This window comes from Notolabrus celidotus, chromosome 16 (assembly GCF_009762535.1).
Source record: "Notolabrus celidotus isolate fNotCel1 chromosome 16, fNotCel1.pri, whole genome shotgun sequence".
In the NCBI taxonomy this organism is placed as follows: Eukaryota; Metazoa; Chordata; class Actinopteri; order Labriformes; family Labridae; genus Notolabrus; species Notolabrus celidotus.
The window spans coordinates 11,568,925-11,586,559 of NC_048287.1; the positions used below are offsets into that span (position 1 = coordinate 11,568,925).

The 17,635-nt window shown below is 39.9% G+C and overlaps 1 protein-coding gene across 1 annotated transcript in view; it reads left to right on the forward strand.

Moving 5' to 3' along the window:
- Positions 1-17,635, forward strand: part of csmd2 (CUB and Sushi multiple domains 2) — a 253,729-nt gene that overhangs the window by 34,421 nt on the left and 201,673 nt on the right. Inside the window, 1 exon segment of the mRNA XM_034704867.1 lies at positions 17,424-17,536. Within this exon segment, the coding sequence (XP_034560758.1) occupies positions 17,424-17,536 (113 nt within the window).

A 17,635-nucleotide genomic window follows, 5' to 3' on the forward strand; every position in this document is an offset into this window, starting at 1 on the left:
TTCAGCTCCTCTGTGCTTACACTTGTTTGAGTTGAATGAATGCACCACTTTTCCACGGGGAGGGCAGCCTGTTGAGTCATTTCAGCCTCCAGAGATGAAAACACCACTAAAAATAGAGGTCTAATCATGCACCATGTAGAACTTCTTGCTCACATTAAATCAATGTGGGCTCCCAAAAAATAAGGTGTACAATTCTGTTATGTTATTATGTCTATGTTAAGAGCCACATATAAGGAATAGTATGTAGTTTGTGGGTGATTATGCTGCTTTGAATCCTGGCATGGTGAGCAAAAACCCAGGCAAGAGGAAGAGGGGACTTAGCTCACTCTTCCATGGCAAATTATTTTCATCATTATTTAAATTCACAATAAATGACAGTTTCAGTTAATGGTAAAGTCAGGCAAGGTGAACAGAACTTCTGCAGGAATATTATCAGCATTTCTGTCCCCATTCAGCTCTCCCTCTCTCTGGGCCTTTGCAGATGACACACCTTTACACCTTCATGAGGCAAAGGTCACAACTTTTAACACACTACCCTTAGGGATTAAGTCAATTTGGAATGATCAGCAACTTAAAGCTATGCTCACCAGCTCTGCTGTCATTGCTTGGATTGCAGGACAGGGTTTGCCCCTTTTCCCTATCAGAGATTGATAATTTCACAGATTTGTGTTGTGAGATAAATTTAAAGTAACCTCCATGTTTACCCATTTAGAATGGAAACCATTGTTTAAACCACAGTGTCAACAGGCAGAGGTTAAATGTGCTGGACTTCTCTCCATGGATTTGATATGGTGTGTGTGATCAGGTTTTCCCTGGTAATACTTTTCCTGTTGAGAATGAACCCCCATTGTTATGGACTTTTCACCAATCAGAATCAAGTATTCATCTTGGTAATAAGCTAAAAGAAAGAATGGAGGACAATTTGCTGAAGCGATAGTTCTGTTCAGTAAAAAAAACATCAATTGTACTAAAGTGATATAATGTGATGATATATTGGCCAATTAAGACTGATGTTATTAGAGGTTGATTTGCCTTGACCAGAGATTTCTGCTAATGCCAGCAGATAGAGATGCTGATGAGACATTTTTTAACTTAGCAAGATCAGATAAATTATTTTAATATAGTATCTTATCTGAGAATGTTATTGATTTACAGGTCATCTAATGAGGATCTTGGCATCTTTGTGTTTGAGATTTAATTCGTTAGATTTTGCCGCATAGTCCTGTTTATAGAAACCTCTTATCTAATGGGCTATTGATATTTTATTTGATTTTATTACTAAGAGCAACTCATAGCTTATTTCTGCACTGTAATTTTCATGTGACTATTATTTTACATTTGATCTATTTTAATTAGATTTTCTATTCTAGCTGTGCAGCTCTATTTTTTTCTGTGATTCCATCTTTGTTGATTTGACTATGTTTATATTAGCCATTGTGTTATTGTGGCTTTAATTCCACTTTGTCTAAATGTGTAATTATTTTCCTTGCTGATCCATTGCCAGTTTAAAGTATAATAAAGATAGATGCTATTATTTTCCAAGGGAATTTTTTTCATACTGTTGTTGAAACATGCTAAAAACACTTTGCCTGAAATACACACATGGACAAACATGATCCTATCAGGGCTGCTCAAGGGGGTTCAGTGTCTTGCTTAAGAGTGTTAGTGCCCAGGAAGTGACAGGTTTCTCTGCAGCTATCAGCCCAGTTTCCAGCTTTGGTTTGCAAGAGAACTTGAACCAGCAACCCTCTAGCTGCCCTATGCCTGAGCCACTGCGGCTCCTAAAGCCCTTCAATTTACCATTGTGTTTGAAATTTGAGAGAAAATTGCTTGCCTTTCTCAACAAGCAAAGCAGATTTGCAGTATTTTAAAGCACACTTTTTGCATAGACAGTATTAAATGTACAGATCATTAGCACATAATGTGACAGGAAGCAAGACGAAGCAAATAATTCCATGACACTAATTGATTAAGGCTTCCAAACAAAGGGATCGTGGGGGACCAATGTTGTGTTTTTCTCACTGCAAGGGATTCATCTTGTTTATTTGCATCCAGCTTATGCAAATCACGTCAGTCACAATTTTGCAATTATCTGAAGCTCAACGTGCATCATCAGCACACGTGCAGCAGTTTTAACATGTACAACACGTCTGGAATTTACATTGTGTCGGGGAGAGAGCAGACTGGAATGCAGGATTTTTTTCACTGCTTGTATGACTTCTCTTTGTTTTCAGTCCTTTTCAAACAATCAAGCTGTAATGAGAAGGAATCCAGGGTTCTACATGATAATGAAAAACATGGATTGACAGTATGTGAAAGAGAGATTTTCAAATGAAATCTTTTGTGCCGAGGAAGCAATCCATATGTTTCAAAACCTAGTGACTTTTCAGCAAAGTAGTACATAAAAAACACATTAAGCTTTGAGTTCTTGGAATTAGACTCTCTTTGCCACATTCTTGTAGATGTGTGGCTGCTCTCTCCCATAGAAAAAGTCGTTTAACCATTGCTCTTTGCTGAAGCACCCATAATCTGCAGTTTATCAGTGAGATCACTTCAGCTGATATACAGGGAACGTGTTTGCTGTTTTTCGCAGTGATTTATAGTTCTAGGGTTGGATATTCAAAGCTTTAAACTAAAGTCATGCGTCTGCTGTTTATACATAATGCTGTCTCTCATGCATATACAAGTAGTGATAAACACATCTCATATGCATGCTCTGAAGGATTTTCCAAAAACTCATAAACATGTCTGCAGCCTTAAACATGAAAATATATAGACATGTAATATATCCTGTTATCATTTATATTACTATTTAAACTTTCATGACTTTTTTTGCCATGTGTGTCATTTATGCTTTGGAAAGTCTCTTGGTTTGAACATTGAAAATAAACAAACAATATGTGGCAATGCATGGGTTCTTGCACGCACCCTTTCATAGTTTCTATGGTGTCTGTTGCAAATCTCACATCACATAGCTGTATGCAGAGGTATCAGGAAATAAAAGCACAGCTACGTCAAGCAGATCACCAAACTCAAAGTTACAATGATGAGTCTGCCTGCTGAGCAATTTCAGTCATTATTAGAGGAAGTGCTACAGACCTGCAGCCCACCTCCTGTTAGTGTCTGAGCTGCCAAATTTGTCTCGGCCAAATGGGGTGAAATAAATGGCTGGAATCTGATTCAAAGATAATCTTGAGGTATATTAGAGCCAATCGCTGTCCTCTGTAAGAAACATATTGGGCAGCATTGCAGTCTGCCTAAAAAACTTTGGATTTTCACTGGTAATTTATTTTTTATTTGTTTCATTTAAAACAGGACAAAATGTGTTATTTCTTAGGTTTTCAACCATTTAAACCCCAGATTTGACAAGGAATCTGCCTGCATCCTCAAAGTGCTGATTAATGTCTAATGTTGGCACGTGCAATTTGTTGCACATGTTTGTGATTCCTTCAACTGGTCTCACTCACAACCGATGGTCTAAAACATGTCGTTCTTTGTGCTTCTTTTAATCTTCAGAAACAAGAAAGGAAAAAAAAACATTGTCGAGAGTATGATGACATAGAACATTGGGTAGTTTCCCTCCAAACCCCACACCCAAAAACAGAAGAATTAGCCTTCTTTTAGCTGCAATCTGTGCAGTAAAGATGTTCTCCTTGTGCATCATTTGTTCCCTAGCCGGAGCAAATCCGCGTCATACTTTTTTTTCATTTTGTGTTGATTTTGCTCTTTTTTTCTGCTAGTGTTGCTGCAGTCACGTTTTTCTTCCTTGATTCACCCTTTCCCTTTGTTTTCTCTGGTTCATCCCTGCAGACACAGAGCATAGCAGCCTAATTAGTTATCCAAACACCTTGTAAAACCTGATAATGGGTGATGCACACAAATAGTGCACATGCGTACACACTTGCTGTGCTGTGTCAAAAGGATTTTGCAGGCATGTAATTAGACACTTGTTGCATGTGACCAGTTGCACTTTTGCTTTTTGTGTTGAGAGGCAAAGATTAATACTTCACATTCAGCTGTAGACAGACTGTCATGGATGTCAATAAAAATAGTCAGTTTGTTGTAATATGCAGAACAATGCTGAGATTTTCAGGACTAAAATAGAAGAATTGACTCCAGTCTGCATTCCAAAGACATATAATTAAAAGAAAATGGCGCAATCATGATGGGATATTTAGTTAAAAGGGGCCAAATATGTTTTCACAACAGTGTAGGCAAACGAGATAAATTACATATGTGCAAAAGAGAGTTGCCTGCAGCTAATTCTAGATCAATACCAGAGCTGTACTTCAGTAAAACATACACAAAAAACATCACTCTGCTATTCCCCCTCCCTCTCATCTTTCTCTCTCGTCTCCCTCCTTCTGTTGCTCTTTGATCATTGTTGCCACAGGAATGAAAGTGAAGCTACGGGTGGGGAGTAAATAGCATTGTTGGACGCTCCATCGGTCACTGTGTTCCTGTTAGCTTTGTGTGATAATCAGATCTTCTGCCCAACCTTGTTTTGGAGTTTATTAGCTGCATCCCTCTGTGGAGCAAAGGAGGAAGTGTAGATCACAGCAAGAGGGGAAGAGAGGGACAGTAGCATTATGTAAGATGATGCTTTGAGCAGATTGAAAGCTTCATGCAAAGTCTTTGGATGAGACCTTTAGGGCTTAGACCTAAAGCTTTGGAGTTCAGGCATACATGCAAAACAGGCTCCTTTATACATATGAATCAATGCCTTACACCTCACACGCGCTAAAGTGTAAACACCTGAATATCATACACACATGTGACTGAGGAACATCTTATTCCAAAAATGGCCTGCAATGCTCTGGATAAACTATACACAAGATGTTGCAACCTGAGGCCTGTACAACAAAGCAAATACAATATGCAAAGGTTGTCTTTTGAATATCTTTAGTAGTCACATAAGGCTAATTTTCAGCTTGACAAATAAACCCATGGTTTCCTTCAATGCTGACATCAAAGGGGCATTCACAATCACAAAAAAAATGACCAGCCTGCTATCAGCAGAGCAGCATATCTTACAAATTCAGAGCAAACTATGAAATTAGACAAATAAGAGGTTTAACATATATTTCAGACTAATATTATCACAGCTGCATTTTCTTAATGTTGGAAGAAAAAAATGTTCGAAAAACAATCACCAACTGTGAATGGACAAATTGCAGCTCATAATATCTATTCTCTGTCATTAATTCACAACAGAGCTGACTATGACACCACCTGTTTATAACATTACATTCATTTAATGCTCAATTGTATTTTTGTGTGATACGTTCAATGTTTATGTTAGCTGCAGTCTTGCAGTATCAAAGTATGGAGCTAATAAAAATAAATATAAAGACATAATTCAAAGCTGTAAGTAGGCTTAGTTGTATATCTTATAAAAGAAAGAGTGCAGTGCCTCAGTGCTTTGATCAGTGTGTATTGAAGAATGATATCAGGAATCACAATGAAGATCTTTCATATGGAAAATCACAGGGGGGAGAGAGACATAGCCCTCCTTCCCTCTCTGGAGCAGCTCACTTCAAAGCTCATGGATCAAAACTCTGATTGGTCAGATAATCTGGTCTCTTATCCTGAACGTTGCCTGCTCCAGAGTAGGTTGGTGTTCAGCATACGTTTCCATGGCCATCTACCCAAGTAAGAAGTAACCCACCTTTTAATCACTTAAAACCCAGCATGAACCCTGCTGACATTCAAAAGTTGTGTGGATGGGTTAAAGGGTTAGATTTGTGTAGACTTGACAGGTTATTCCTAAAATGTACTCAAACAACAACAACAAAAATCTGGCTTTGTACAATGGGGTTTTGTAAAGTTGCAACAGGGAAGCCCTTCCCATTATGTTTTACCCAGAAATAAAGCCACTGTTTATGAGTCTGACAGTGTGTATCCACCTCCCCCTGTTGTACAAAAGAGAAGCCAAAATACCCCCTGCAACTACTGCTAATGTATTGTGCTGGAGACATTTGGATCTGGTAGGGATCAGCTTGCAGAGCTGCTCCCTGCACTAGCTAAAGCACACATTAAACTTGCCAATAAAACAACAGAGGATCCATGGTCTGGACAGTCGACAGTGCAGTAGTCACTCAGTGCACACAGCAGTGCAGGCGCCACATTTGTAAACATCACTGTCAATCATGCTGTTTTACCCTCTTTCAATAGCATCAAATAACTAATTAAAACTAAAACACTCAAGCATGCATATATTTGATAAGAACAACTTTCAGTGACAGACACCATGGCTGAGAAAAGTTTCCTTGAAGAAAACTTTAGTTTTAAAGTTTGACCCATGTTCAGTGTGTTAATATGAAGGAGGCAGGCTTTAAGACCGACACTGCAGTCAGTATATTTTGGTTTCACTTTTGGGGGATCTGTCATGTCATTCATCTCTGTTTTACGTGTACCCCTTCATATTTCCGTCTTGTCTTGTTTTTTCGCAGTTACATCTCAAGTCTTTTCAGTTCCTGCCCTTGTGTAACCTCATCAGATTGTATCTGACTTCTTTGCCAGGTTGTCTCTGTTCATTCTTTTGACTGCATCTCTTTTCAGCTAATTCATAGCCAATAAAAAAACCTTTTCTATTAGTTCTATTAGTCATCTTGTCTTATGATATTTGTATATTTGATCATTCTTTTATTGGCCCTTTCAGCTTTTTCAGACACCAAGACTTTTTGAACTGCACATTGTGTCTTGCATTTCTCTCCATTTGAGTCTCAAAGTTGTCTGGTACCATTAAAGCATTACGATTTTCACTCAGATAAACTAACCATGAAAGTCTAGCCACTGGTTCTGGGACCTTCAATCACTTTCCACATTACAGATTTTTTTAAAGTAATCCATGTACTTTGATTGGTGTGCTCCTGAGAATCAGAAAAGAGCTTTGTAGGCAGGGTTAAGATCCTCAACATCCTTTTTCTACATGCTATAAACGTCAAAATGGCATTAAAAGAGTATCTATATAGGAGAAGCCTCATATGTTTGTTCGTGTACAGTAGTTTAGGAGGTGGGAGGAGGACAGTGAGTCAGAGACGAGGAGAAGCGGATGCAGCATATAAGGAAAGGCTCAGCTGGTGAAGAGGGATTGTGTGCTTGCTATAGTAAGTGGCAAATGGCTGCATTTGATTTAATAACATATCCTTTTAATCCTCAAGTTTCTGGGAACGGCAACATTGCATTAGCCATTACCCAAGTGTACACTGTTTGTTTATTTATTGCACTTACATTTCCAGCATGTTCCACTACAGTCTTCTCCTTAAGCTATCTGTTATGCATCAAAATCTTCATGTTTGTAAGGCTGACTCATTTACGCAATATATGCTGTGTTATACAACCTGTTTCCTTAGGCGTAAATAGACATTCACACTATAACTGTTACAACAAGTGTAAATACTCTAATGATTATCTGACTTAGAACCAATACAAAACATCACACTCCCTTAATAGTATGAGGTTGCATAAATAGTGACAGCTTATAATGCAATGTAGATGTATTCATAACTAAAAGTTGCAGGAAAGCTCTGTGTTTGTGGTCATTCTTGGACTTTTTCCTCTCACTTTGTTTCCCTTCAACTTTCCTCTTACATCTGTCCTTTTCTCTCCTTGATCAACATCCTTGTGTGCGATAATTGCTCTGTTCACAAATACACAAACACATACACACAAAATCAGGCCTACACACCGGTGCAAGTGAGTAAACAACAGCATTTCTCATGGCCACCACTTAGCTTTCTCTCTTTGCTAGCGGCAAGAGTGGCACAACATTGAATTAGTTTTATTTTATCCCTAATTGTTTTCTGCCCAAGGAATTATTGCAGAGCGATTTGTGCCAAGCGGAGAGGAACATGGTGGACGTGCGAACGTCACCTTGTTTCATTTGCCAGCCTTGATTTGTTTGCTGTAAGTGTAATTGACTCATGTCTCTACAAAGGGGGAACAAATGAAAGAAGAATGCAATAGGTTTTTTTTTTCTTCACATCCTTTCCTCCACAGTCAGAGCCTTGATGTTGTTCATTAATCGATTCTACATTGAATCTTCCATCAATGCAGCTTTTTTAAACACCTATCGTGTATTAATTCATAGCCTTCAAGCATTAATTTAACAAGCACTGTTGAGAGAGTTGAAATACTATCATTGGCTGAATATTCTATAAAGACTCTTAAACAAAGGGGATTTTTCTGCCCTCAGTAAAGCCTGGCAGATATATATGGTGTTGAGCACATGCAGATAGCATCAAGGCAATGTAACACACTGTTAATGGAGTGGAGATAGCCTGAAGATAAACCAGTCACATCACTCACTCACACACTGATGGGCAGACCCTCCAGGGGAAGTAAAGTTGTGTGCATGTATATGTGCTTGAGTGAGTGTGCGCCATAACTTCAACGCTTAGGTGAAATTAGATGAGATAAACTGATATAATTTAAGACTATGGAAGCACTTATCTCTAGTAAAGCCATCGGTACAGCGTTCCAAAAACTCCTCCACTCATTCACACGCACATTCTTTAATTTAGCTGCTGATGACTTTAGCACTTCTGCGCAGCAAATGGCAACTAATCAGTCCTGCGTCGCCACCCGTGTCTTTTTATGGCCAAAAAAAAAATGAACACAGCTGATGAGTAAGGCATTCTATCAGTGTTCTGACACTGTAAATTATTCATTTGTTTTCATCATTGCACTGGCTTTCTCTCTCACCATTGTTTGGGTCTCTTCTCAGAAGTGGGTGTCCCATTATTTTGCTATTTAAGTTTCAAATTTTGTTTTTTTCTCACAGCCACACTCTTATTTAGCTGCTCTTGTTTCCTCCAGAGTACTTAATCTGCTCAAATCAACTCTAGTCACTGCTTATTTTTACTCCTCCCACTCCTATCCTATCGTCTTCCTCCTCTCGCCTTGCCTTCCACTCTTCTTTTCCACTTCTATCCCCCTCTCTCCCTATCTCCCTCTAGAGACACAGGTTTGTTAATGACTTTGCTGCGGTTTTTCTCTCACTTGGCGCCGACTGTGGTTGATTATCTCGCCATCAGCATTCAGCTTCTGAGACATCTGAGAGGCTCTTCCATCTTTTGCTGTTTGGCCGCGGATGCGCAAACACCTTGTGATGTCATGCACGTATGAATGCTAACGAGCAGCTACGAGATTGTCGCCTGCCTTTCTTCAGGAGACGAGCAGACAGACAGGGAATTATCTGGTTCGATTCAAAAACATGTCACTCTTGCTGTGTATGTGATTTACAAATTGTTGCCGGCTCTCGTGTGGTTCACCTTTGTTGTGCACAGTTTCTGGACAGCATGAGAAATGCTAATTTTTTTATGCCTGCTTCTCCAATTATAAACATGTTGAAATCAGCAATGTCTTCTACCACTGTCAAAACTACAATCAGTATCTGTAACACATATGCAGACTGTCAGATTAACCAACTTAATTTCAGTTGGAGCTGAAATTGAGAGTCCTAAAAGCTGACTATGAAACTCTATCAAGGCTAGATCACGCCCTTGGGCAAAGTGGTGCGGTACATTACAGCTTAACCAAAGAGAAATGGTAAGAAGGATGGTAGGAGCGCCGTCTAATTGCTTGTGAAAGTCTTCCTATTAGACAGAGGAATCAAATCATGTGTGTGGGAATAGAGTGCCATTTTAACCTCCACTGGGCTGCACGGTCAGCTTCTTGCTCTGTAAGTAGAACCAGGGATGAGTCATACAAACACACTGACAAACACACTGAGCGGCAACAGTTAGGATGTGAGAGCGTGTTTATCCTGTTTGAAAAAATAACAAGGGAAGGTATTTAATTAGCAATGGAGGGATATCTTCTTTTTGCCAGAAAACATACGGAAGAGCTGTGTGTGTGTTTCTTGTGTGTCTGCGTGAATCGTGTTACTGTGACAGGCATTCAGCTGAGAGCTTACCGAGCACAACAGAACATCATCCCCTAGCCTTGACCACTGACAAGTTATAGCTACACAGAGGTCTTGAATAGAAAGAGCTCACACTTGCACAAAAACACATAAAAAATACACACATAGTTCTACACTCAACACTTCAACTCCCTTACTCCCCGTCTCGCTCTCTACCACCCATCATTTATTGGATAATGTCTCTCCTCTACTCAGCCATCAACATCTTGCTGGTGTATCTATTTTCCACTTTTTTTCTCCTTCTTTCCTCTCTCCTCCTTCTGGGGAGAATCAGCTGCATCAGCACAGTGCTTACCTTCCATCCTGAGAACACACTCCAGCTCACGCACACATTCACCAAGTCGATGAGATTAAAGGACGAATGACCTGATTTAGTCACTGTCTGTTTATAGCTGTAAACATGCATATATTTTGGAGGAGATCACAAACACACACATACACCAGCATAAACATGTTCAAGTGAATAAAACTGCATAGCTGAGTAGTCGTGTAGCCTAATGAAGGAGTTCCTTTCTATGACTTCAGTGCACTCAAACTCATGGCTGGAGTTTTCACATTCTCACGTACTGATTTGTTTCTCTCACCTCGCTACTTTCCACAGTCATCCCTCCCTCCCTCCACCTGTTCTTCAACACCGCCATCTCATTACAATATCTCCAGTCTTGTGCTATACAGCCATCTTTCTGCACTTATTCTCTGTCTTCTTTTCTGTCTGTCTCTCCCTCGTCGCACCCCATGGGTGTTGGTGGGATAATTGGAAGCAGAGGTTCCTCATTGAGAAGATGCTGAGGCCAGTCAGGTGGAAAGCCCTCTTAATAGACCTCTGCTCTCTCTCTATGCACACACACACACACACACACACACACACACACACACACACACACACACACACACACACACACACACACACACACACACACACACACACACACACACACACACACACGCACTTATGCAAACACTTACACACACATACAGCATTCTGTTCAGCACTTGGACACATACGCATCTCCTTCTCCTCAGAAGCCCTCATCCCTAAGTTTACTCAGTTTTAGGAGCACAAATTTTACCCACACGTTTTTTTTTTTCTTACCTTCTTTATCTCTGTTTTACTCTGTCCCTCACTCTTCTCCATCCTCTCTCCATCAGTTTGCCACTCACCTGAGACACCTGCGCTGCAAATCCATTCTTTCGTATCACTCAGTATCAATCATATCTCGCATCTTTTCCTCGATAACAGGCAATCCCCCAGCTGGCGTTTTCTCAATACTGGCTGCACTCTGTAGATTGCTAGAGCCCATATAGCATTGCAATATTTAATCTCCCTTCGCATGTGAAGCCAGTTTTGGTGTGTTTCCCAACGATATCCCTTTTGTTTTCTCTTAGCTTGGAAAAATCAATCAGGGCTGTGTCACGCTTATGCCAGATGATCACGCTTTGGATGTGCCAAATATCTCTCCCACTTTGTAGAATCCCCACCCCCCATCAGGTCCTGTCAGACCCTCCATCATAGCCCCCATCCACCCCCTAACACCACCACTTCCCTGCAGCGCACTACTGAACCAAGATGGCTGCCTTCCAACTCAATTTGCGGTCAGCGTAGAGGCTATTTGCATGAACATGTGTCCCATCGTTTAACTGATATCCCACCGTGACAATATTTCACAGATAGAAGTGAAATCATGCATATATTAGCGTCTAGTTCCCTTTTTGGTGCAATTCATCTTTTGACCACCGACCTTTTTATTTATTTTTTCATTTTTTTTCATACCAATGAGGTATTTAATGATGAAGTGAGGCTACCTTTTAACTTTGAGGGATAAAAAGGAGTAATAGATTGTAACAAGTGGGACACACATGCCATGAGACAGTGCATGTGGGAACAACATTTGAAAATGAAAGCAGCACTTGGGAAGGGAAGATTCAAGGATGAGCAAAAAGTAAGGTGAATCAAATTGTTAGAACATGTAAATCTGAGATCTGCATCCCAGATACATGTACACATACATTTACATTCAAGCACTGATGAGTGTCTGAGTTTAAGCAGTCAGCAATGTGGGTAGCATACAAGTTAAATGCACGTATTTAATAGCTGAACCTGGTAAAATTGCTGCTCATTACTCAAAACTATATTTACTTGTTTCTAACATGAGTTCAGAACGATGCTTATTGGTCCCTCTGAGGTTTTATATGCTGCATTACTCATTACATGACTTTATTAAATATATCCCAACATGCTTCTTCTGCCATTACTTCGCCTACCTCTAAAATAATCTTGCATTTATTTTGCAGAGTAAATTATAATAACGTGAAGGCAAAGATATATTCCTGTTTGTTTGATGGTTTCATTGCAATAAATGGAATTTGTATCTTATCAAAAACCATAACTCAGACATATTTTATTTATTTGGGAGAACAGGAAGGAATAATTTTCAAATCGACAACAGCACATTTAGGCAGCAGATAACTTTTTTACCTTTACATGACCCAGATGGATTGAAAAAGAACTAGCCATATTTTATTTTGGGAAAAAAATGACCAAGTCACGTGAGATGTTGGCCAGCGTCAGGAGGAGACAAACAAACACGTTATCTGGCTTCCCCTTAACGCACCGTTGAGAGCTATAAGTTGAGTCCTTGACTGCAGAATTTATTGAAAGTTAGTTTCAAGGACTAAAAGGATGAGCAAATGGAGAGGCCCAGAGTCGCCAACTCAGAGGTGATGAAGTCATGTCATTGAGGTGCCATGCCAAACTATAGGTGATGTTTCACCTGGAACTACCGCTGTGAGCTTCAGGTACTCGCCCCGTTTGAGGGGATACAGCTTTAGGCTGATGTATACTACTGCGCCTCCCCTACGCAGCAGGGGCTGACGTGGACATGAGCACTACATACTTGTGCGTTGATGTGTCCGTGTTGCGCAGCAATTCCCCGCCGTAACGCTTGAGGGAAGTGTGGTCTCTCTGATAGCCGGTTGCCTGCTTCCGGCCCCACTTCGATCTGTTTACTTTTCCAAAGCGATTCAGAGCGTGTTATGTTAATCCACAGCTAATACATGTTGTTGTTTATCATACAGACATGATTACATGAAGAATAGAGAGGAAGAGATTAAATACACGGCCGATGTGCGGGATCCCGGAAGTGCTGTAAATGCGGGTAATACAAGCCACCGAGCGGACCAATCACAGGGCTTGTGGTCAGCGCCGATTCTAAGGGTAGTTACCTTTTGGAGGAGGTGCACGTCAGCTACGTTCGTAGGCCTCTGCGTAGGTACGGGAGCTACGCAGAACCCCGGCCTAGGCTAGGCCGTCGATTTGACTCAGAAGTAGATACAAGATTCAAAGGTTTTTTTTTTGTCAATTTTCACTATATATACGAAGACATACAGGAAAAACAAGATGCTGTTTCCCTCTCCCAGCTCTTAAATAGCAAAAATGTAAATATAAAATAAAACAAAATTTTATAAAATACAGTTAAAAAACAGCCTATTTACACAGTGCAGGTAGTGCAGTGCCATGACAGTTCAAAATGGACAATGTAAATAGATAATAGTGCAATTGATATTAAGGTGAAGACAGTATTCAAGATAAGTAAGCGTTTTACTGTGCAAAAGCAGCTGAGGTAGAGTCCTTGTATGAAGTGGGTATGTTACAGTCCAGGGGGCAGAGGGGGGAGGTAGTAAGTGGAGTTCAGCATCCTGACAGTCTGGTGGAAAAAGCTGTTCAAAAGTCTGGTGGAGCAGGCCCGGAGGCTCCGTTACCTTTTCCCTGAAGGCAGGAGACTGAATAGGGAGTGGTAGGGGTGGGGGGTGTCACCAGCGATGCTGATGCGTCTGCTGGTGAGGCGGGTGTGGAAAATGTCTGTGAGGGGGGGCAGAGGAGCACTGATGATCTTGCTGGCTGTGTTCACTATGCGCTGCAGAGTCTTTTGGCAGGAGGCAGTGCAGCCACCATACCACACAGCGACGCAGCCAGAAATCAGCCTTTATGCTAGTCATAGACTAGACCAATGTTGGCCTTAAATGTCTACTTGATTGGTTGTTAATGTTGTCTAGTGAAGTGTGAAGTCTCCGTGGGGCTTTTAATGTTTTGGAAGCAAATGGCAAAGCTTAACATTATACACAGGCACTGCCAGCATAGTTTGTCTAACATAACCACACAACAGACAGGTCCTGCTAAAATGATGTTGATTAGCTGATTGGCTACAGCTGGTGAAAAACTGTAGTCATGTAACCGTGGAAAGCCTTTTATGGTGTTTTGCGTAGTTGTTTTTAATTGGCTAAATGTTTGATTTATGATGTTAAACCTTTTTTCCAAACAAGAACTACCTTGAAGTTATCGTGAAATAACATTGACGGTAATACTTTTACTTTGAAATATGGCTTTGACTTTATGTCTCACTGCCAAAATTTTCTGCATCTTTTCAGTGCCTTAAAGTTATTTGGTAATGTCTCAGTTAATGTACAGAGGGAGAGAGATATTAATTATGTATAAATAAATTAGCTTGTTTTAATTTTAACATTATACGTGATAAGGACTTGTCCCTCTTCAAAGCGTCATGTGAGTTATGCATAAAGTTGTTATGTGAAGGTGAATAACAGACAATATTTATTATAGGACTCATTCAGCAACCATCGGAGAAAAATCTATTTTTAAAACGGACTTCTTGCAGTATCCAAGAAGATTCTGTCTGACATTTACTTAAGTTTTCTTTTGAGGGATTTGTTCCTGGGTAAGAACACAATCTACCAACACTCACAAGCACACTTAACCACTTTTGAGTACTCATATGCCAGTGCAAAATTATTTTTGCACAGTCCTATGCAATATAATAACTAATAATATGAATTCAGTTTTTATGTCAATTACCAATATTTAATTTCAGGTGTTGAATTGTGAATATATAACACTGTCCTAACAGCAAATGATGCAAGTGTGTGTCAGCTAGATAATATAGGTCCCCATTGAAGTGTCCTACTTGATCAACACACCAACTGCAATGTGACATGGTATGACTCAGATGAGGTGTTACCTGTATACTCGTCCATTTCACCACAAAACCTTCATTAAATAAAGAGGCAGCTGGCTTGAGGCAGACTGTTGGTGGTGAAATGTTAGTTGATTTATAGCTTGTTGGCATGTTAAACAAAGTGGAGATAACGGTGCATTAATAATATTTGTATCCGTTACTGAAGTGTTGTGCCTGGACTGGTGTTAACCCTTGGGTCTGTCTCGTTTTCTGTTTAGTGAGAAAACAAACACTCTTCCGTCAGTTACCTACCTGTGCCCTCATGTTTTTAGAAAAACATAATATTATCTTAAACATCAACAATGAAAATGTGTAGCATGTGGCAGGCATCTCTTCTGTAGCTTTTTTCCCCTCAGATTTAGAATAAAACTTGTTTTCCCCTTTATGTGAATCCTTTTACAATGTCAGGTTTACATTTGATGCCATAAGATCTAACGGTTTTCATACAACCACCACTGATGCTATCTTACATTATTATGAGGGCTGCCTAAACTGTCTGTCTGTCTGTGACGCGCAGCAATACTCCCCTGAAGCGCTTGAGGGCAGTGTGATCTCTATGATAGTCAGTCGCCTGTTTCCGGCCCCGCTACGATTTCTATTTACTTTTTCACAATGATTCAGTGTATCATGTTACTTTATAGCTGATAAATGTTGCTGTTTATCATACAGCAATGATTACAGGGAAGAATAGAGAGGAGACGTCAGAGGAGATTAAATACACGGGCGATGTCTGGGATCCCGAAAGTGCTGTAAAAGCAGTAGACACAATGTCGCCGAGCGGACCAATCACAGGGCTAGTTACATTTTGCGCGTCACTTACGTACGTAGGCCTCTGCGTAGGTACAAGAGATACGCAGAGCTACTGCGTAGGTTACGGCGTTGATCGCACAGAAGTATAAACCAGGTTTAAAGATACATTTTTTAATCACAATAAATCTCAGATTCTCAATAGTGAAGTGTGATTAATGGCATTTGTTTAAATTGTTTGGTGTGTTTCAAATGCCATTATTTTTTATTTTAAAATTAGTTTTAGTTTTAGATAGTTAGATTTTTAGTCCAACTAGTAAAGACATTCTTATGAGTGTCTTGATTTGGGAAACAAATAACATTTGATGATCTGTAGTTTTAGTTTTGTTATTCAGATAAATGCTGGACTGTTACATGAGTGTGGTCTGAAATCATGATTCAGAGTGAGGAGACAGCTTCAGAGTGCTTCTTCTGTAAACCACAGTGTTTATTTTTCTTTCTAAAGGATAAAGAAATACACAGCATTGTTTAAACAAATGACTCATGTCACTACGGCGTGCTGATCTGGAATCATTTTGACTACTCTGACATCCAGTGATCCCTGGTTAATGCAACAGCATTTACACTTTTCAGGAGTTCTAACTTTGTTACTTTCTCTTTTTTTAAAAATGTAGTTTCAACCACAGGTCTGTGGCGACTCACACACACCAAAACAGTGCTCCGTTGGCTTTTGTGATGCAGTTTCCCGCTGACGCTTGTGGTGGTAGCTTATACTCAAGGCTTAAAATGTTTGAGATTGAAATGCGTTTTAGATTGACCATTTCCATCCAGGACAATATCGGGTACAAGAAGTTAAAATGAAACAAGTATCTTTAATGAAAATCGGCATATTTAGTAACTTTTTTTTCAGTTCCACGCCCAAAGGAATATCTGTAGATGTGTTTTTCCCCTTCATTGTTCACCTGAAAGAAGCTCATTACAGATTAAAACTGGCCTGCCTTTCTCTTACATCTTTGAAGAGATGAAGGTTAATTCAAAGGTCTCAAAAGTTTTTACTTCGACACCTGCAAGTAGAATAGAATATTTATCGCAATGATCACTTTGTGAGGTAAGGACCAATTTAATACTCTGAGATGTTTGAGTCAGGTTGAGGTGAATAAAAGCATTGATATTAATTTTAGATGTGGAAAAATTAAACACACTTGCCAACATGAACATGCAGTTTTTTTAAAAATGTTGTAAAACTGAATCCAGCATTTAGGTGACATCCAACTTCTGAATAAATATTAGTCTTTCAGATACCTTTTGGCTGAGACATGGTTAGGTGGACTTAGAGAGTTGAGTTGAATTTAACTTCTAGAAAGGACTGTCCATTTCAGATTGTTGTTGACTCAATAGTCTGACAGTTTTCTGTTTGTTTTCTGTTTATTCATCCCCCAACTGGATGCTGTGTTGGTCATTTACCGGGGGGCATAATCATTGTTACTCTCTCTTGGCTGATGGAGAGAAATCTGTTGAGGTTCTCTTTCCTGTTGGGGTCTTGGCATTTAAATAATTTTTGAGTGATTCAGAGTCTTGTTGATATCCTTGAATGCCTGCAGCAACAGCAGGCTTGATGGAAGTGGGCTCCATACCTGACCTTGCAACCAACTGTGCTGTTGATTGGATCCTTTTTTTTTGTTTGTTTGACCGTTATTGTCTTTCTGTCCATTTGTCCTCAGGTTAACGGGGTTCCAGCTGCCTTCACCCATAGTGAGTACAGGCTCCAGGATCACACTATGGCTGCTGTCAGACTACGCGGTCAGCGGGCAGGGATTTAAAGCTGTCTATGAAGGTAAGACAACTTCTTTGTCATTTGTTTATGAGATACAGGAAAATGTATCATGTTATGATTATCACCTCGGTCTCATTCATTTCTACATTATTGCTGTTT